Source organism: Salvelinus fontinalis, chromosome 1, assembly GCF_029448725.1.
Source record: "Salvelinus fontinalis isolate EN_2023a chromosome 1, ASM2944872v1, whole genome shotgun sequence".
NCBI classification, from domain to species: Eukaryota; Metazoa; Chordata; class Actinopteri; order Salmoniformes; family Salmonidae; genus Salvelinus; species Salvelinus fontinalis.
This window is the reverse complement of record NC_074665.1, coordinates 56,157,425-56,180,063: the sequence shown is the minus strand read 5'-3', so window position 1 is coordinate 56,180,063 and position 22,639 is coordinate 56,157,425. Positions and strand designations below refer to the sequence as shown.

Here is a 22,639-nt window from a genome sequence, read left to right as displayed (position 1 = left end):
AGAAGCCATGCAATTACTTAGAACAATGTGGACTGGATTCAAGTTAACTATTTATCCAAGATAGGTCTACATTTTGTTATTTCGTTTCTGTAAGATATTTAACAAACTATAACAGACTAACATTGGAATTGGAGTTGATTCCAAGGCAACATATAAAAGACCGTAAATACACAACTTGAAGCAACCACATATTTCGTCATGAAGCATGTTCTGATTGGTCAGTGCTTCGACACACGCACAACTTGTTTAGTCATCAAAACCCAGCCCTTTCGCACCCACGTCATGAAGTACGCTGATAATTGTAATAGTGAAAATAGCTAAAATATTTCTGACACACCCCTGAACCTATAGAGCTACCGCCTGCGTTTAGAGTTACCATTGTGTTAGGTTTGTTAAAATAGAGCCCTCAATGTGGGTCTTTTTTAGAAACCCAATCCGTAAGCTCATGACATTGAGCATATAACTCAGACGAGAACGTATTGTGTAATAACACTGTGTGCAGTGCACATTTCACAGATCAAATGCTGCAGATGTGAAGACTGGGAGATAAATGTTACATGCTGTTTATGATCACTATGGCTGAGATTCACTGATTTCCAGATAGTGGTTTTAGAAGTTTGTTTGATTTTCACAGCAGTGTATCCTGGATGGAGGGGGTTGACACTTGATTTAGAAACTGATAATTCAATTCACTATCAATTTATAACGTGTGATTTGGTTATAGTGAGAAAAATACATTTTGGGGCACAACTAATCGCATGTGTTAACTCCTCTGACTACATCAGAGGTTTGTCTTTGAGCTGACTCCATGGGTTTGACATGGATCTGTCGACATCTGTGCTAGTTTAAAAACATCAGAAAGCCCCCCTCAGACTTTCAGCATTTCGACTTCAAATGAGCCTCAAGGTCAAGTGGAGGAATGTGAGGAATCATTTTATTATTCTGATTTATATTCCTGTATGCCACTGATCATGTTCCCTGATGGCAGTTACATAAGGAAACCTCCTCACAATAACACACAGGCATTAGGTCTGCTCTGGCTTTTTGGGGGTCACTGACCTGACTTAAGGTTGAATTTGAAGGTTGCTGGTTCAAACCCCTGGAGGAATACACAGCTGTTTAAATGGCCAGCTGTAAAAAGTGGCAGAGATTTAGAGTGCAGGTCAAATGCATAAGTTACCTTGAATAAAAGCTTGCTCTCTTGGCAAAGGCAGACATAAAATCACACCCTGGGGAAAATCCATCATTTCTGTCATTGAGCAGCACCCCGGAGGCATGAAAGTCACAATAAATTCAGCAGTGTTGCAAGCTGACAACTTGATCTTTAGATGCAGTCCAATGCTCCTCTTAATGTCTGACAGTACTTTGTCTAATTTCTCCAATTCAATTAAGAACTAGCACTTCATTATCATTCCGTGGACGCCTTGTTTGAAAAAGCCATTAGACACCTCAGAATGGGTTCTGACATTCCACATTGACAGTGTTGCCACGGGATCTGAAGAACACGCCAGCAGGGGACGTTCATCTGACAGATTCCCTGGGATTATGCAGCAATGAATATAAAGAACACTGTATAAAAGTGAAGAATAACATTCAACCTAAATACTACCATAATGATGTCTTGATAGCTTGAAATTATAGCTTCCATTCACATACTGTATGATCCTGTTTTGAACTATATGCACTATTTAAATCTGAGCTGGCATTGGTATATACTGTAGAGCGATGGTGCAATAACACTAAAATGCTTCCTTGCTAAAATACACTGCTGCTGCAACAACATCTTATGAAATACTACTGTACTCAGTGAAATAAAAATCCACAACCACATATAAATGAGCTGCACTCTTTACTGAATCACTACTGACGCAAGTGCCACTTTGACTCTTGGTCCAAAATAGCAACTTCTTTGTTTTTATTCCCACATGACTTTGAAACTAATTATAGGGCCTATATTTCATTGACGTCCAAATATGTTTTTGAGAGTCCGACATCTTCCCAGCAAAAGGGAGAAATGGTTTCACTACAACCCTGTGACCCAAATAAGGCCAAAGTTCATATACAGAGGAGGGAAGCACAGTGAAAAATCCTTCAGGCTGAAAATCCCCTCTGACTGCCAGTTGTGTGTAAAGTGTTGGGTATTATTAGAACAATACAAAGGAGCCTTCCGAGTGTGGCAGCGGTCTAAGGCACTGCATCGCTGTGCTAGAGGCGTCACTACAGACCCGGGTGCTAGAGGCGTCACTTGGTCCAGCGTCGTCCGGGTTAGGGGAGGGTTCGGCCGTGGGGGCTTTACTTGGCTCATCGTTCTAGCAACTCCTTGTGGTGGGCCGGGCGCCTGCAGGCTGACGTTGGTTGTCAGTTGAACGGTGATTCCTCCGACACATTGGTGTGGCTGGCTTCCAGGTTAAGAGAGCGGGTGTTAAGAAGCGTGGTTTGGCGGGTCATATTTCTGAGGACGCATGACTTGACCTTCGCCGCCCGCGCTCGTTGGGGAGTTGCAGTGATTGAGACAAGATCGTAATTGGGGAGAAAAAGGGGGTAAAAAACATGGCTAACATAAAGGCTAACAAGGCTAACAAAATACAAGGCTAACACAAAATGTTCAGAAAACCACAATTTCAGATGCCTCTAAATTGAAATGATACGATATATTTACAAAATGATAGCAATTGTAACAGATGACAAAGTTTTCCAAATCAGAATCAGAACTATTAAAGGAATGATTTATTATTACAAACTTATTATGAATTTCATGTTTTTCAAATGTTTTTCACTTCAGATAGTCGTGTACACTCGAATATTGGGAAGGTATTTCAGAAAAAAGGATTTGTTAGTGAACAGGCCATGAAGAATATAATGCAACAACAGCACAATACATAATTTTGTTGCTGAGAGCTATTCTACATTTAGTGAAGAATGTGGTTTGCTTATTCTCAGTAAACACTGGGGATGTTGACACACAACACATGCACATAATGCCAAGCATGCAAACGCGTTAGTACTTACTGTTCTTCCTTCTCACTAACCAGTGAAAGACAGTAAGATGGAGGAAGCAGGGCCAGCATTATGGGCAGGCTTTAAAGGGCCTGGCCTGCCCTACCATACCTCCTTGCCCATCCAAATAAAATATTCAAATATTAATCATATATTTGACTGAGACGTGCTCCGACAGAAAGACGCATCAATCTCAGATAAAGCATGCGAGCAAGCGAAACAGCGCCTCTCTGTCTCACTATGTGTACAACATGTATCTGATGTTGTCTGGACAAAAAGAGTATGGCATGTCATACTATTTTTGTCCAGACAGTGTCAGATACATGGGTTACATATAGTGAGACAGAGGGGTGCTGTTTCGCTCACTCGGATGCTTACTCCAGTGAGATATTTTCAGCAGAGTGGAAGAGGCGAAGCAAGAGGGCTCACTCTCGCCAAAATCTGTCCAGAATAAGCGGTTCTATGGGATTAATATGCAGACCTAAACTTGTCGTCTGCTTTCCTGCCTTTGGGACAACCACTCCGAATGTTAGGGTGGAGACAAGAGCATTTCGTCATTATATATACCGATCTCTGGTGTCAACCACTTGCGAATTGGAAAGGAATGTTGGCAGGTGCTGGCTTCCCCTAAAATAAATAGATATTTTGCCAAAATGATATAGTTACTCCTCTCTAAATAAAATACTTTACCAGAGAGCATGACTTAGCCACAAAGGATCATGAGCTTATTATTTTTTTTTAAATAGCTGTTGATTGTTTCAAATCGCAAGTACGTAGGCCTATGCCTATTTAAGAAGCGTGACATTTGGGCAGCGCACGTGGCAATAGGCCTAGCTGATTATTGAGTTGCGGGTCTCGGTGAAAAGCATCAAAATTAAGTGTGAAGATAATGTGTTTTGAGTATAATTTAAAATGTTGAGACAAGAAGAAGGGGAGGGGTGTGTGGCTAAGATACACTGTAAAAATAGAAAGTCTCAAAACACCATGATTGTGTAACGAAACCATGAAAAGTAATGCACTTAAGATGAGATCTGGTGTTTGGAGGGTGTTTGAATGTCAACCCAATGTCAGTGTTTTAATAGACAGAATGTACTCAAACACCTAAAGTGGTTCTTCAACCTGAATATTGGTGTTTTTAAGAGAGTGTTGTGAAAACAATTTTAGGGTTTCAGTGCATGTAATAGGCATCATACAATCAATGGTTTAAAAATGCAAATGGTTCATAATCTAAATATTTATTGATGATTAGGGCCCATGGATAATATTTTTTGTGGAATTCCACCTTTATTTTTTCAATGCTTTATTTAGAGAGATTAGAAACAGGAGGGGCAGATAGTTGGACTTTTATCCACTCAACCACACAGCAAGAAATTATTCTGGGGTGAATAGAAATGTACAGAAAACATCTACTTAATATTTTTGGAAAATGGTGTGTAACTCAAAATGTTTATACTTTATGATTATTTCACACAATGGTGTATGCATATTTGAAGTAGTGATGCACCGATATTACATTTTTGGCCAATACCGATATCCGGTTTTTCCTTGCCAAAAAAAACGCTTACCGATATAATTTATTTTTGCAGCCTTTTAAGCATTCTAGTACAGTTAAGTAGTTAACACACACACATGGACGCAACAGTCTAAGGCACTGCATCTCAGTGAAAAAGGCTTCACTACAGTCCCTGGTTCGAATCCAAGCTCTATCACATCCGGCCTTGATTGGGAGTCACATAGGGCGGCGCAAAATTGGCCCAGCGTCGTCCAGGTTTGGCCGGGGTAGGCCGTTATTGTAAATAAGAATTTGTTCTTAACTGACTTGCCTAGTTAAATAAAGGTTACACACACACACACGGCACTGTAATGTCCTCAAAGCGAGCAAAGAAGTTATTTAGTTTGTCTGGGAGCAAGACATCGGGGTCCGCGACGGTGCTGGTTTTCTTTTTGTAGTCCGTGATTGACTGAAGACCCTGCCACATACCTCTCGTGTCTGAGCCATTGAATTGCGACTCTACTTTGTCTCTATACTGACGCGTAGCTTGTTTGATTGCCTTCCGGAAGGAATAGTTACATTGTTTGTATTCGGTCACGTTTCTGGTTGCCTTGCCCTGATTAAAAGCAGTGGTTCGCGCTTTCAGTTTTGGAGGAAAAAGGGGGAGGCTTGCAAACCGAAGAACACCCTCCCAAACGTGAAGCACGGGGGTGGCAGCATTATGTTGTGGGGGTGCTTTGCTGCAGGAGGGACTGGTGCACTTCACAAAAATAGATGGCATCATGAGGCAGGATAATTATGTTGAAATATTGAAGCAACATCTCAAGACATCAGTCAGGAAGTTAAAACTTGGTCGCAAATGGGTCTTCCAAATGGACAATGACCCCAAGCATACTTCCACAGTTGTGGCAAAATGGCTTAAGGACAACAAAATCAAGGTATTGGAGGGGCCATCACAAAGCCCTGACCTCAATCCCATAGAAAATTTGTGGGCAGAACTGAAAAAGAGTGTCCGAGCAAAGAGGCCTACAAACCTGACTCGGTTACACCAGCTCTGTCAGGAGGAATGGGCCAAAATTCACCCAACTTATTGTGGGAAGCTTGTGGAAGGCTACCCGAAACATTTGACCCAAGTTAAACAATTTAAAGGCAATGTTACCAAATACGAATTGAGTGTTTGTAAACTTCTGACTCACTGGGAATGTGATGAGAGAAATAAAAGCTGAAATAATTCATTCTCTCTACTATTATTCTGACATTTCACATTCTTAAAATAAAGTGGTGATACTAACTGACCTAAGACAGGGATTTTTTACTGGGATTAAATGTCAGGAATTGTGAAAAACTGAGTTTAAATGTATTTGGCTAAGGTGTATGTAAACTGCCGACTTCAACTGTAAAAATACATACAGTACTATACAGTTTGGACACACCTACTCATTCCATGGTTTTTCTTATTTATTTTTTTACCATTTTCTACATTGTAGAATAATAGTAAAGACATCAAAACTATGAAATAACACATATGGAATCAAGTAGTAAAAAAAGTGTTAAACAAATCAAAATATATTTATATTTGAGATTCTTCAAAGCAGCAACCCTTTGCCTTGATGACAGCTTTGTACACTCTTGGCATTCTCTCAACCAGCTTCATGAGGTAGTCACCTGAAATGCATTTCAATTAACAGGTGTTCTTCGTTAAAAGTTAATTTGTGGAATTTCTATCCTTCTTAATGTGTTTGAGCCAATCAGTTGTGTTGTGACAAGGTAGGGGTGGTATATAGAAGATAGCCCTATTTGGTAAAAGACCAAGTCACGTACAAGTCAAGTACACTAAACAAAAATATAAAACAATACATTCAACAATTTCAAAGATTTTACTGAGTCACACTTCATGTAAGGAAATCAGTCAATTTAAATAAATTCATTAGGCCCTAATCTATGTATTTCAAATGACTGGGAATACAGATATGCTATTGTTGGTCTCTGATACCTTAAAAAGGTAGGGGCATGAATCAGAAAACGAGTCAGTATCTAGTGTGACCACAATTTGCCTCATGCAGCGCGACAGATCTCCTTCGCATAGAGTTGATCAGGAAGTTGATTGTGGCCTAAGGAATGTTGCCCCACTCCTCTTCAATGGGTGTGCGAAGTTGCTGGATATTGGAGGGAACTGGAACACGCCAGAGCATTCCAAATATGCTCAATGGTTGACATGTCTGGTGAGTATGCAGGCCTGGGACTGGGACATTTTAAGCTTTCAGGAATTGTGTACAGATCTTTGCGACATGGGGTTGTGCATTATGATGCTGAAACTTGAGGTGATGTTGGCGGATGAATGGCACAAAAATGGGCCTCAGGATCTCATCACGGCATCTCTGTGCATTCAAATTGCCATCGCTAAAATGCAATTGTGTTCGTTGACCGTAGCTTATGCCTACCCATAACATAACCCCACCGCCACCATGGGGCACTCTGTTCACAACGTTGACATCAGCAAACCGCTTGCCCACATGACACCATACACACTGTTGGCTATCTGCCTGGTAAAGTTGATTACTCCCGGTACAAACCGGGAGTCATCCGTGAAGAGCACACCTTCTCCAGCGGCAATCTAAGGTAAGCATTTGCCCACTGAAGTCGGTTACTGTCACGTCTGCTCCCGCTCTTCCCTCCCCCTGGTGCTTGAGGGCGCCAGGTTGCCCTGCATCACGCACACCTGCCTTCTTTCGTCACGCGCATCAGCGTTATTGGACTCACCTGGACTCACTTATCACCTGTTATTACCTCCCCTTTATTTGTCAGTTCCCCAGCTCTCTTCCCCGCTTCTGCATTGATTGTTTTTTGTCTTGTTTGCTGACGCTGTTCCTGTCTCGTTCCATGTCCGTTATTTATTAAATGTTTGACTCCCCGTACCTGCTTCGTCTCTCCAGCGTCAACTCATGTGACAGTTACGATACCAAACTGCAGTCAGGTCAAGACCTTGGTGAGGACGACGAGCACACAGATGAGCTTCCCTGAGATGGTATCTAGCAGTTTGTGCAGAAATTCTTAGGTTGCAAACCCACATTATAATTTTTTTTTTAACTAGGCAAGTCAGTTAAGAACAAATTCTTATTTTCAATGACGGCCTAGGAACAAGAAACTGCCTTGTTCAGGGGCAGAACAACAGATTTGTACCTTGTCTGCTCGGGATTTGAACTTGCAACCTTTTGGTTACTAGTCCATTGCTCTAACCACTAGGCTACGCTGCCGCCCGAGTTTCATCAGCTGTCCGGGAGGCTGGTCTCAGACGATCCCGCAGGTGAAAAAGTCGGATGTGGAGGTCCTCGGCTGGCGTGGTTATACGTGGTGTGCGTTTGTGAGGCCGGTTGGACGTATTGTCAAATTCTCTAAAATGAAGTTGGAGGCGACTTATGGAAGATAAATTAACATTCAATTAACTGGAAACAGCTTTGGTGGACATTCCTGCAGTCAGAATGCCAATTGCACACTCCCTCAAAACTTGAAACATCTGTGGCATTGTGTTGTGTGACAAAACTGCACGTTTTAGAGTGGCCTTTTATTGTCCTCAGCACAAGGTGTACCTGTGTAAATGCTCGCTAACAGGGATGTAATCAAATTTGTGCCCAAAATTTGAGAGCAGTTAGGTTTTTGTGGACAATTTATGGGATCTTTTTATTTCAGATCATGAAATATGGACCAACACTTTACATGTCGCGTTTATATTTTTGTTCAGTGTAGTTGACAATCTTAGTTATAGGCCTACTGCTGTGTTAGGCTATAAGCGATCTTTGAGTTCCATGCGCTAATTTCTTTAGTCAACAATGGATCCCGGTGTATCAATGTGTCCATATGACAGAGGCTGGTGCTCTCGCATTAGTTGACTTTTGAATTTGTAAAATTTTAATTCAGATTTTTTATGATTAACCACTTGACAATTTTCAGAATCAAAAACTTTGTTTTGCAAATTAAAATCCTAACTGCCACGCAGATCGGTAGAAATGGTAAGATAAATTGTAAGCTTCCCAAAACTTGACACTTGTGCGCCGCCTATGGTCTTTACTATAACAAGCGCGTGCACACACAAGAGTTCCCATGAAAAAAACATGCTCCTTATGGATATCGGATGCCCATCCAATTGATTTGTTCTCACACCGGCCCTGGGAGGTGGTTTAAAGAAAGATGACTGGCATACTATTTTCCTCCTCATTTCCATGATCTTTTAGTGAACACCCATCATTCATGATTTCTGTAACCCAACTAAATGACATATTATGAAGCAAACCAAGCACATGTACAACTGTAGAGCCAATAAGCTTCTAACAAACAAAAAAACGTAACAAATAACAACACATAACAACATCTCTACTGGCAGCAAACTTTATGATTGTGTATGTTTTTCCTGCTGGGTAGCTCCACTGTTGTGACATTTTCACAGCCACTGAGCCTGATGTGTTTGAAAGGGGGCTCTAACAGAGGGCAGCTCAGTACTCCTGACACATGTCAGGCCATGATATTACATGTACTGTAGGATTAAACAGACTTCTACAAATGAGCTAAATCCCCCGTGAACAACAGCCTAAGGTGTGACCCACCCAACCTAAAGGTCTATAACCTAATGTTTATACAAGTCTTTCTCTCTCTCCCATATGTAGGATGCTTTTTATCTTAATTTAGAAATGTCACACAGTGAGGGTAACACAGTATGGGGGTGGTGGGGGTGATATGGGGGTAGCATTGTGATCTTCACTCATCCTCTGGCATTATGCTATTCCCCAGCCAACCTCCTAATTTCCTATACAAATTGTGTAGCAGCCCTTTCCTGCAGTCAAATACCAAATTGCCCTCTAGTGTCCTCATGGGTGGAATGTTATTCATATTTTTCATAATTAATACACATTTTCTTTTTCAACAGCCGAAAATCCGGTGTTTAGAAAAATCCGGTGGTAGAATCAGCATTTATGAAATCAGTGGTGTCAAGTACTTAAGTAAACATACTTTATAGTACTACTTAAGTAGTTTTTTGGGGGTATCTGTACTTTTCTTGACAACTTTATTTTACTTCACTACATTCCAAAAGAAAATAATGTACTTTTTACTCCATACATTTTCCCTGACACCCAAAAGTACTCGTTACATTTTGAATGTTTCGCAGGACAAGAAAATGTTTCAATTCAAGCACTTATCAAGAGAACATTCCCGGTCATCCCTACTGCCTCTGAGCTGACGGACTCACTAAACACAAACTCTTCGTTTGTAAATGATGTCTAAGTGTTGGAGTGTGCCCCTGGCTATCTAAAAAATAAAATAAAAATAAATGAAATGATCTGTTACATTCCTTTTACTTTTGATACTTAAGTATATTTTTGAAATTATCTTTACTTTTGATACTTAAGTATATTTAAAACCAAATACTTTTAGACTTTTAGTAGTATTTCACTGGGTGACTTTCACTTTTACTTGAGTCATTTTCTATTAAGGTATTTTTACTTAAAAGTATGAACACTTAGTACTTTTCCATTACTGTGTGAAATTTGAAATGTGCATAAAAATGTGCTACCTAACGGGTTAGCTAGTTAGTGTGTCTGCTTGCTGGCTGAACCAGTCTCAAATCAATCCATATGAAACGAAAGGCAGGGATGCTAACAACGCCAGTTGACACACTCAATGCCGAATACTCCTTCTAGCTAGCTAGTGTAGTGAAATTCTAGCTAATGCACAAACTAGTTTTCATGATATCTACTCTGCCATGATTACTGCACAAAGTTCTACAGCACAGCGGACTGCTCTCTGCGACGTTATCGCATTGGCCAATTGTTACAAAGTAGCGAGGCACGGTGCCAGCTGTCAGAGTCTGATACATGTTGATTTCTGAGAACAGTCCCATAACTTTGGTGCCGTACAACTTCATCAACAAGCTGGCAAACTAGTGTTAGGGCAAAATCTCGATTTTAGAAATGAGTTCATTGTCCTACAAGACAGATCGGTTGAGGAACGAGCGTCATGTAGGAGTGACGCCATCTGATGTGAGAAAATGACTATTTCCTCTCATCTAAGTGGTTTACTATTACTGCAGGTGTTCAGAAATGTGAAATATAGTGTGACAAGTAGCCTACAGTAGTATGCTAGTAAGTGACAGCGGTAGTGAAATAATGTGATGGCTTGTTATCCTTTCAAAGCTGAATACTGTAATGAGATGGCTTCCTATTGCCTGTGTTTATGTGAGCTAACGAGTAGCACAATGCCATGCTCTTATCATGGAAATGACAAATTCAACAAATCTCATTTGAATAAGAATAAAAGTAAATGCAATAGCCATTTTCAAATGCTCAAATTTCAATATGCGACAACCGACACAACACCCTCTATCCCCTTGTTTGTTGCAAGAATTTGTAAATTAAATTCTGCCACCATCCTGGATAAGTCACAAGTCACAATTGATTTTACATTGAATTTATTTCTGGGAAATATAATTACATGAGAAAATGATTGCTATACCCAACAAACGTTGACTGTCGAACATTAAAAACCTATTATCAAAGGGAACAATTTGCCAGATATATCGTAGAGGGCAAATCTAGCCATATATTTGTGAAGATGAAGACCAAACGCCAGGTAGTAATTATCAATCATCATCAAGATCCTGTCTGGACCGTAGTACCCATGGCAACAGGCCCACATCGCAGCATGTATGTTTACAGGAAATTGAACAGTTCTTTTTCAGTTCAGCCTCTCGCTTCCCAACCTCACAGGTGAACACAGCATTTAACTGCCAGCATTTAACTACATTGCCCTTAAGTGGGCATACACACTTCCATTATGTCCACTACTATTCCATCTGGTTGGCTTAACCACAGAGCCAAACGTTAACAGCCCTGCAAGCTAATGATGCAGCTGAAGACACAAGTCCGTAATATCTCGATGTTGTTTAATAAGGACATGGAGGTTTAAGTTCCCAAGCAAAGATCAAGGCTCTTTTTTTTGTTCATGTCTCTGTTCATCGGTTTGTAGTTGTACATATACTAAATGCCTTAGTGCAGAACTACATTCCATGTCATAAAGGCTCAAACTAGCTTAGATAGAAAAGTGTCTACTGTATGTCATTTTAAAAGGGTTGTGTGAAGAGAATATTTTTGTCACATCTTACCCAACAACCCTCTGATACTTTACTTATACTGAATAACCATGCTCTTTCATCCTTCTGGAATTAATATTCAATTTACTTAAAACAAGATCTGCTAATTAACATGATTAGCAAATAAACCAAAAGCAATTTGAGCTAAAATTGGCAGGAGTGCGGATGAATTTGCCTTGTTTATTATTGCTGTCATTTTCCACTGCGGCTTTATTTATGCAGTGTTGTGTATGCCCCCCTTGGGAGGGAACATTACTCTTTCATCATATCAAATGAAGTGAAACGGAGTTATTCCAGGAAGAGCCAATTAAACTGTTCAAACACGTTTATTATGAAATCATTCTCATTGGATGGAGTGTGTTTGAGGGTGTGAATGTGTATACTTTGTGCTGTGCAAACTCAAAGTTGTAGTGCTTGAGTGTACACTAATGTACACTAATATAAAAGGTAGCATTGAATTCCCCCTATACCATTCCCACATGTACAATACAATACCTTTAACTTAAACCTAGAGATTAACAAGTTTTCTTTACTCTTTCAGAATCAAATCAAAATGTAACTTAAGCACACCTAAATTTCTCCCTCCCTGTCTTCCATTCTTTTTGTCCACTTTCCTCTTCATGTGACACACTCATGCTCTTTGCAGTGTGTCATTGGGACTCATTAACACAGATCATTCTCTGAACTCTGCCAGCTTAAACCAAAACAAGGCTGACAAGCAGAGTAAGGAATGCACTGAACTCTGACCTCAATCTTGATAACATCACCCTACTCCATTTAGATCCAGTTACCGTGTGTGATTTTAACATACATACGTTCTGCCCCCACACCACCATCATACATCTTATCTGCTCTATCCCATTAGCAAATATATGTAATTAAAAATATGAAAAGAGATACATTAATAGTGTCATGATCTAAAAATACATATATGGAGAGTTTACATGTTGGAGAGTTTACAAAGTCCAGTTTCAGATTTGCCTAGTGCCTTTGAGTTGGCAGTGTCTCTTAATGGCTATTGTTTAAAGAGAAAAAAAACCTTTTAAGGATGAAAGTCAAGCATAACAACACACAGAGGGCCTGTCCCAAATATGGCATGTCTTTCCATGAGCGCGAATGTAAAACAGACAAAATTACGTAATGTGGGATTTGCTAAAAATGGGCTAACCTTCAAACGTTTCCAGATTATTGCTATTGACAGAGTGAAACAAAAACTAAATGGGTCTGGGGTTTTAAATAACCAAACAATCTGTTTCATATATAACTACCGAGCAGTGGAGGAGCTCAAGACTTATGCTATTCATTACCGGAAGGGAGAAATCACAGCGACCTATAAATAAATGAATGCACGGATAAACGCACCCATACATCAATAAACCATATTTATTCTCATAGATTACGCTCTGGTTACATTTGATGGGATTGAGTTAACCAAAGAGCTATCGTTACGACGTTGTCGTGTAAAATCGTCCAGCATGGTGATTATAAATAACCATATTCATTTCAAATAGGTCAGGGCATGCTTTTCCACTATACCTATTGTCTGGTTGTAAGGCAATTTATTATTCTGAGAAATAGTGAGATATTTCCCTCGATGACTAACACAGAGGCCTTCCTCCATTGTACTGTAATGAGGATGTGAGAGAGTAGTGTAAGTAAGAATGATGCTATTTACAATACTCATAAACTATGTTCAAAAAGACCAACATGCCCCTACCTGCAAATATGAGGAGCAAAAGAGCCCCCTCACAACATACTTAAACTTCAAGGGTGTATAATATCATCACTCATGACTCATGGATCTGACTCCAGGCTCCAGCATTCTACTCCTCAACCTCTATAAGATGTGTTGTGTAGGAATTAAGCCACATCAAGAGCCTGTGAAAGTCTTCTCCCTCCTCGCTCTGTCCAGATAAATGATACCTCTCCAGGCTTTTTTCTGTACAGACTAAAAGGCCTATAATAATGTGCATCAGGGCAGCTTGTCCTGTATGTTTCTAATTAGGATGAAAAATAAGGGATATTATGCTTCACCACACAGTCATGCTAATTCAGTGGACCGAAAATGCTTTAAGTTCAATACCAATGTGAGGTTCTTGCTAACATTTTGTGGAAAAACTCAGTGTATATGAGAAAATAAAAGCTATATGATTACCCAAATACATTAAAACAGTGGCAGCTTTATAACCTGATTTCAGAGCAGAAATTATTCCAATCTATATGGGAGAGCACATGTTAACAGTTTAGCAGGATAAAAATGGGCCTGTCTTAGGCAATCTCCAGCTTTACTGGGATTTAGTGGAGGGGAGTGACACAGGCACACAAAGGAAATCATTCCTTTATCAGTGTGTTTACATTCTGGCCTCATACTGGCCATGCTACAGTGCTTTTACAGGAACATTAACACAGTTTACACTCCAGAGCAAGTGTCCTTCATTTCACAATACGTTAAAAATAGAATCTCTTTAGGATCTATGCATCTGGTAAGCATTAATATCCAGCAATAAATCCCCCGCCCCCCGAGGATTACTAAAATAATTCAGATGGATTCCAGAAAATGCTCCTCTTTAATGAACATTAAAACAAATATGAGTGGAAACATCTCAAACAGGCAAACAATAACAACCCTTTTTGCACAAATAGATATCGATTATATTTCCTTTCCAGACATAGCAGCTAGAATAAAAGACTAAACGAAGGAACGAGCCTGTAGTTTCAACCCAAACATGAGTGCCTCATCAGCTTTCAAAACACTGTTTGTTTAAGCAATGGGTATTATGTTTCTCAGAGGTGGGGGCAGGGAAGGTAAGCAACATTATTACTTTGTGGCAGGAAAAGAAGAATAACATGTCTCAAAATATTCTGAAAGCATGGTTCCACAGTTGCCGAGCAGGTAATTATACCAATGTTCAAGATAACATGTTCTCTCACAGCATATTCCAACCACAGAATTACAATTCTAGTATGATTGCCAAAGAGTAAAGCTCATCATACTGCCTCTATCTCTCAATGGAACTGCCTTGGAACACTAATATTACTTCAAACTTTTCTTCCTAGATTATGTTATGTAATTCATCATTTTTGTTCTATCATTTATGTGTGGTTGTACAGAAGAGTATTCTCACAGAAAATGTGAGAATAATATGTGATAGTCACATTGTCAATACCCTCTCCGCAGTTTGGTAGAAATTAGGCTACATAAATATGGAAATAGGAAGAAAGTTGTCTGACATCATGTCAAGTTGCCTTGCTATTACTAAGGCCTTGAGTAACCAAACCATAATAAACCCTAAAGTTTATATAAATGACAGTGTCACTTATTGGCCCTCTCTAGATAGCAGAATTGTAATTATCAGCAGTGTTCCAGTAATTCTGCAGTGACACAAATGACATTATGTCCACACGCCCTGAGGTGGCTGTTTGTCAACGGAACGTCTGTTAAAGGGGCAACCCTAGAAAAAGATTTGGCCAATGATAAAGGTCAGGATTAGCATTGGAAAAGCATAAATACAATCGTTTACGGTCACTTCTAGCTTTAACAACGGCCCATTATTCACTGCCCCTGGCACTTGACCTAATAAAAATCTGGATTAAACATGGGTGAATTTAATGTTTCCTAACACGAATAAAACACACATTAATGTGGCGGATTGAGAGAACTGGTGTTTACATAAAGGAATTCCAGTCAGAGTGTGAAAAAGTCTTGTGCCTGAATACGGTGTAACACTAAAAGACGCTGGCACTACGAGCCAGTAGTATGAGCGCTGGCACTATGAGCCAGTAGTACGAGCACTGGCACTATGAGCCAGTAGTATGAGCGCTGGCACTATGAACGCTCATACTACTGGCTCATAGTGCCAGCTCATAGCTCATAGCGCTGGCACTATGAGGCAGTAGTATGAGGGCTGGCACTATGAGCCAGTAGTATGAGCGCTGGCACTATGAGCCAGTAGTATGAGCGCTGGCACTATGAGCCAGTAGTATGAGGGCTGGCACTATGAGCCAGTAGTATGAGCGCTGGCACTATGAGCCAGTAGTATGAGCGCTGGCACTATGAGCCAGTAGTATGAGGGCTGGCACCATGAGCCAGTAGTATGAGCGCTGGCACTATGAGCCAGTAGTATGAGCGCTGGCACTATGAGACAGTAGTATGAGGGCTGGCACTTTGAGCCAATAGTATGAGCGCTGGCACTATGAGACAGTAGTATGAGGGCTGGCACTTTGAGCCAGTAGTATGAGCGCTGGCACTATGAGCCAGTAGTATGAGCGCTGGCACTATGAGACAGTAGTATGAGGGCTGGCACTTTGAGCCAATAGTATGAGCGCTGGCACTATGAGACAGTAGTATGAGGGCTGGCACTTTGAGCCAGTAGTATGAGCGCTGGCACTATGAGCCAGTAGTATGAGGGCTGGCACTTTGAGCCAATAGTATGAGCAGCAGCAGGATGTGAGCATGCTATTCATACAGTATTTTCCTAGGCATAAAACAGTTTCCCCTCACCTCCTCGCTTCTCTTTTAAAATTAAATTACCCACACTGACAATCTCTCCCAAAATTTTGACCTGTCCTACAATTACTATGAGTTAAGCTATACAACAGTGCTCTTTGTGGAAACGCACAAAGTTAAAGAAAGACTATCTTAAGGGCCGATGATACTCAGTCTGGTGTGTTTTGAAGGGTTGTGGTCAGTTCAATTTCAATTCAGTCAATTTAGGAAGTGAATTGAATCATCTCAGGTCCATAGGGCATTTTGAAATCATGAATTGAATTTCAATTCATCCCCTGAAGTGACTTGAAACAAAGTAGAAGTGACTCCACCCTGGGTGATGTTTAGTCGGCGCAAAATTGGAGAAAACCTTTCGAAACTGAGCAGTTACTACCTGCACCCTAGCGCTTTGGGATTTACCGAACTCTTCGCAGACGCTCTCATTCTGCAGCAGGGTGGGGTGTTCGAAGGTGTCCCTGCAGTAGAGGATGCGTGTGGTGTCGTGTTGGGAGGCGATGCCGCCCAAAGCCAGCACGGTGTGGTCCGTCAGCAGGGCAGACGGCTGTTCTCTGAGCCGGGCCAGGACCGAGCGGTAACGACAGTACTGGGGGTAGCTCATCACCAGCACCTTCTTGCCGTCATCTTCCTGGCCTGGAACAAAACAAATGTAGGAACAAACAGTTAGCCCTAGTTTCAAACAAATATAGTTTAAACCCACACACACGCTGATAATGACACATTTCACTTGGATAGGGGGATTAATAATACTTTATGTATGACGTAAACTGATAATAGCAGAGGCAAAGGGAAAGCAAATGTCAAGGCAACAGAGATTTTCACATCTAGATTGACAGGTTTTAACAAGCAACTTATAGGTAAATTCAAGCAGCAGTTTTCCCAGGATTGTTCATTTTAGGAAAACAAGCATGTAAGAAATGCCCCTTAAGGCAGTCTTGTCATTCAGAAACAGGCAGTTTATGTAAAAAATGTTGTAACCTTCTTAGAGAAAACTCCAGACAATCCATCAAAATCTACCAGCTGATATGGCTATGTATATCATGCAATTTATGACAGGAAAAAACATATACTTTATGATGGTGAAATATACTAGTATTGAGCCCAAACCGTGTACTGTTAGACATGAAATAATAGAATATACCCCTTGGCCCATATAAGCATAAATATCCACCATGTATGCATTGCAACACATCTACAGAAATGTAAGGTTGAGTTGGCAAAACTGCTAGACCAGGGCAAGGGAAAGATAAATCATAAAGAAATGGAACACTCCCTCATTCACCCTCCTTTCTCTCTCCCTATTTCTCTTGTTCTCTCTCTTTCACTCTGCATACAGTATAGACTGAATATCTAGCTATTAGAATTTGTTGAACAATCCCTGGGTAGCATTACTTGGCATATATCCAGCCAGAGGTGTTATGCATAATGAGGTGTTGAATGCACGCATTCTGTAGTAGCACCTACTCAAACATTCCACAACATAACAATGGGGCTTTTTATAATGGTTACTGTACATGTACTAGGTTTTGGGTGATATGGATAATAATTAAAATCATAATTGTCGATGATAATCATTGATATGAAATATGATCTGAATAGTCCTACAAAAATGTGTATTTCTATTGGACAAGGTCAGGTGGCACACCTCTATTTGACACCATTAATTTGCAGCCCAGCCCTACTTGGTACCATAGTCCAATAGAGCCACCCTTCACAGACAACCGAGCCAGTTAACTACACATGGCTAATACTTCAAAAGGGAGGGAATGAAAGCCCCCTCCTCAAACACACACACCACAGATGTGTGTCTGTGGTCGCATGCAATTACTGCTTGGTGGCACTTGGTTTTTATCCAAATGTCAAGGATTTTATTTGAACTAGCCAACCCTGGAACCTGGCAATCTCCTGAGGGCCCTCCCAGCATTCTCTTGATTAGATTCAACTTGCTGGGGAAGAAGCCATGGGGCATTTACTGTATAGTAGGACTAAGTACCTGTGTGTGCATGAAAGTGCAAGTGCGTGTGTGTGTGTGTGTGAGTGTGAGAAAGCACGTGTGCATAATGGTATACACACTTTACGTCCCTTTGTTCGTAAAGTCTGACCTTTCCAAATAAAGGACATTGTTATCTTTACATAATAATTTTAATTGGCTGGGGCCGTAGCTCTGTCACTAGAGAGTTAAAATCCGGAGAGAAAGGACATTATGTAATTGATCTCTCTCTGTTTTTACTACTTTCGACTAAAGCAGCTGGTTTTTGACAATAAGCTTTTGTGTAGGACCTAGAGGCACTTCTATGATGATTAAACTACCATGTAACAGATTTTTATTTATTTTTATGCATCGTCAAGCCATCTCAAAACTAATAAACACAACACAGTGTCTGTATCATCAGCATAAACACAATGTGACAGGATGTAATCAAAACCATTCAAGACAGGTGATTACTATTCATAACCGAGGACATATAAGAGTGTATTACACAATATGCAATTCAACTGTAACTATACAGTAGATGGATTATAGTGCCTCCATAAGCAATCTAAGTGCAGAACTCAATTACAAGGCAACTCAAGGACAAGGTCGATGAATCTGGGATATAGGCCTACTATTTATAATACCGCTGCTTCCTGCATCACCATTACTCTGAACAACCATAGGCAATGAGCGCATTTTTGCTTTTCACTTCTCCGGTCATTGATAACAACCCTTTCAAACCGACTTGTGGGTTTCCTTCCATTGAGATTGCATGGTGAAGAGTAAAGGAAAATGTATTTTCAAACACAGACTCCAAAAAACTATTTTATGCTAGGAAAAACACAATGTATTCACCAAATTGCTTTTGTAAACTGTATGGCTTACATTTCAAACAAGCGTACAATCATTACACCAGGCAAAAGAACTGACAAGATCTTTCAAAAGACTGTGACTGAAGTTCTGTTCACTGAGGCAAAAATGCGGACATACATCATTCTCATACAATCTGTCAGTCGCTAAGTCCTAAATCACTCACTCAGCTGAAATTTGCTGTTGTCAAAATTTCCACATTATCTAACCAGCCAAGGAATTTACTGAAGCTTAATGTGATAGGATTTGAGAGAGGTAATAAATGTATGAGCCAATAACGTCACTTTGATATCTGTTCTTACAGTAGGTACCCCACAGATATCAAAACAACATGTAAAGCTTTTCAAAGTAGAGGGAATAAACGAGGGAAACTGTAGAAGGAGACTATTTTGTATTCTCTCTCCATCCACTACCTTTTTGCTGTTCAGCTCTGTATTGATTTCAGAGGTTGCCTTGTTTCCATTTACCAAAGACTTCTTTCATAATGTATAACACATAACGGATTCATCCTCCTCTCTTTCCTGCAGCATATACACTTTTCATATAAAGGACGACACGGAGAGCTATATGCATGCTGGCTCTCAAGCTGTTTGTTTTTATTGAACCAAAAAAGCACAGCATCTGCCAGTAATAAATACTGGACGGAATGCAAAAAGACAATCATATTTCAGTAACAACTAGCTTGTCCTCCCTAAAACAAAAAATATCAAAACCCCTTCATATTCATGACGCATAATGTATCCACCATGATTCAATGGGCTCCAATCACCACTGCTACATTACACTCAAGTATTGACTCGCCTCTTCACAACAACCAATAATATCAGCTGCATCAAAAAATGGCCCGGTTTAGATCAGCCCTAAGAGAACTATTAGTCCCTGTTATATTCACAAGGCATGTCCGTAAAGCCTTCAAAGCGAATGGTATTCTCACAAAAGGCCACAAACACCCAGAGGAAATGTTCTATTGAAATGGTATGAAGGGCAGCAGAGGGCTGCTCTCTCTGCAAGTTGGTTCCTGTTCTTAATTATCTAACAGCACTAAAGTGCCTCTTTCTGTTCTAGATTTTTTAAGGAGTGGAGAGGGGGAGGGTGTCCTCCTGAGACAAAAATAAACATTTATATAATTTTCACCTCCATTTATTCAAGTGTGCTGCGCAAGAATTCAGGGCAGCTATATGCATACAGAAGAAAAACACGGCACATTTACTCTACACACTGTTCTTAATTTGGTTCCAGATGTTCTCACAGTTCACATCATTTTTTTAGCAATAAACGACATTTTAAAAAACATACTCCTATTTCAAAATGGTTTAGAAAAAGAACGCAGCACTTTCCCTTTGTTGATTTATGTGATTCTATTACATTAAACATTCCTTCCCCTAAGCGGGCTCTGCTCCCTAGCAACAAGCGCTAGCAGTTCTAATGTCGTTGGCATGGGGCCAGTGTAAGCTGTCTGCGTTATTGATTGCTAGATTGAAAAGTTTGCATTTAATAGGCTCTGTAATACATGATGAAATTATTCAGAGCTCCTTGTGCCAAATTGGTTCCTTTTACTATCAAAGACTATGGCTATTACAAACAAGGCAGCATCCCAATGTTCCAGAGGTTTTATGCCTGAACCAAATTATAGCTTCAACCCTGCATCACCACAACCATACTCCAAACATAAGACCCATAATTGCCTATACCAGAAAGGTATTATTGTTAGGAACAAGAAAGTTGACTTAGACAAGCAGAAACAGAGATTTTACCGAACTGACAGTCAATATCTTTTGTCCGTGGTAAACAGGCCCCAACAGCGTACCTTTGGTCTTTGTATTATTCATCCAGTGAGATTAATGGCTCTGTTTGCCATTCCCAATCCAGATACTGCAGTATAGCACTACTCCTCATTCACAAATTATTAACAGTGGCCAGGCTGTTATGTAGAAAACCTTACCCAAAGGAGATTATCAGTGTAAATTACTGGTTCTAAGGATGAAAAGAAGGCCAGGGAAAATCGGAGGCATTTAATTCCACTACTTCTACAGTACCAATCAAAAGTTTGGACACACCTACTCATTCAAGGGTTTTTCTTAATTTTACTATTTTCTATATTGTAGAATAATAGTGAAGACACCAAAACTATGAAAGAACACATATTGAATCATGTAGTAACCAAAAAAATGTTAAACAAATCAAAATATATTTTATATTTGAGATTCTTCAACGTAGCCACCCTTTGCCTTGATGACAGCTTTGCATACTCTTGGCATTCTCTCAATCAGCTTCACCTGGAATACTTTTCCAACAGTCTTGAAGGAGTTCCCACATATGCTGAGCACTTGTTGGCTGCTTTTCCTTCACTCTGCTGTCCAACTCATCCCAAACCATCTCAATTGGGTTGAGGTCAGGTGATTGTGGAGGCCAGGTCATCTGATGCAGCACTCCATCACTCTCCTTCTTGATCAAATAGCCCTTACACAGCCTGGAGGTGTGTTGGGTCATTGTCCAGTTGAAAAACAAACGATAGTCCCACTAAGCTAAAACCAGATGGGATGGCATATCGCTGCAGAATACTGTGGAAGCCATGCTGGTTAAGTATGCCTTAAATTCTAAATAAATCACTGACAGCTATTCACATGGGATTGGTTCAACCAATCCGAATGAGTCGTATGTACGGGAATGGCGGACGGAAGACAGGGTGGTGCGGCAGGTGCCGCTTCTCATTCGAATGCTGTAATTTTATCTAAACCATCAGGTGCACGCCGACCGCAGCTAAGTAACTCATGCAAAGAGTTAAAGTGCAATTATGTGTTTTATCTCTAGTACTCTGCCATGATTGTCAGTTATGTAGCTGCTCTACTGATAATCTCAGTGCGTCCTTGCTGGGATGACACAATCAGTCTACTACCGGAGAATATCAACACCAAACACATTGGTTCACCGTTCCACGGGAGCGGACAGTACACAGCATACCATAATGTTCTGAATAATGGCCAAGTCTACCTCGCTCCTTATTCTACTGAACCGCTTAGGCGTAACAAACACAAGTCCAACATTTATCGGAAACTGTTAAACTACCTGTTCACTACCCTCCTGCTCTCCGGGGATGTGCAACTCAATCCTGGGCCCAATATCACCGAGCCAGCGATACGCACCGGAGTGGAGAGCGGTGGATGGCCTCGTCCACTGGTCGTCGCCGCTGTGGAGGTGGGTGAGTGCTATGGTCCTATGGTTTCTCTCGACTCACCCGGCTCCAGGATAGATTTTGACACTTCAAACATACCAGAGTCGCTATATGCGATCCCTGACTCTGCTTCTGGTACGCAAGCTATTTTAATTAGTTCCCCGCATCCAGTGCAGGCGGGAGGGATTGTTAATTGCGCTACCAAACTGCCCCTAATCAAAACGAAACAAAACGGCCTAAACCCAGCCGTCAGAAAACACAGAAAATTTAACTTTTTTCATCTGGGACCCACGAGCTAAACCCAAGGGACTACTAGGGGGGCACTTGAACATTCGTAGTGTCATTCCAAAAAGTGATCAAATTCAACATCTACTCACAGACTCCAACCTTGACATTCTCTGCCTCTCAGAGACATAAAAACTCTCCATATGCTGCTTTGATTGTGCCTGGCTACAATGTTTTCAGGAGAGACAGGATTGAAGGAAGAGGGG

General features: G+C 40.6%; 1 protein-coding gene across 2 annotated transcripts in view; it reads right to left on the bottom strand.

Annotated features, from left to right (window-relative positions):
- LOC129858223 (AT-rich interactive domain-containing protein 5B-like) overlaps positions 1–22,639 on the bottom strand; it is a 72,780-nt gene that overhangs the window by 26,423 nt on the left and 23,718 nt on the right. For both annotated transcript variants that reach the window (XM_055927276.1, XM_055927283.1), the window contains exon 4: positions 16,534–16,764. In XM_055927276.1, the coding sequence (XP_055783251.1) occupies positions 16,534–16,764 (231 nt within the window). The remainder of the gene's footprint in view (positions 1–16,533; positions 16,765–22,639) is intronic.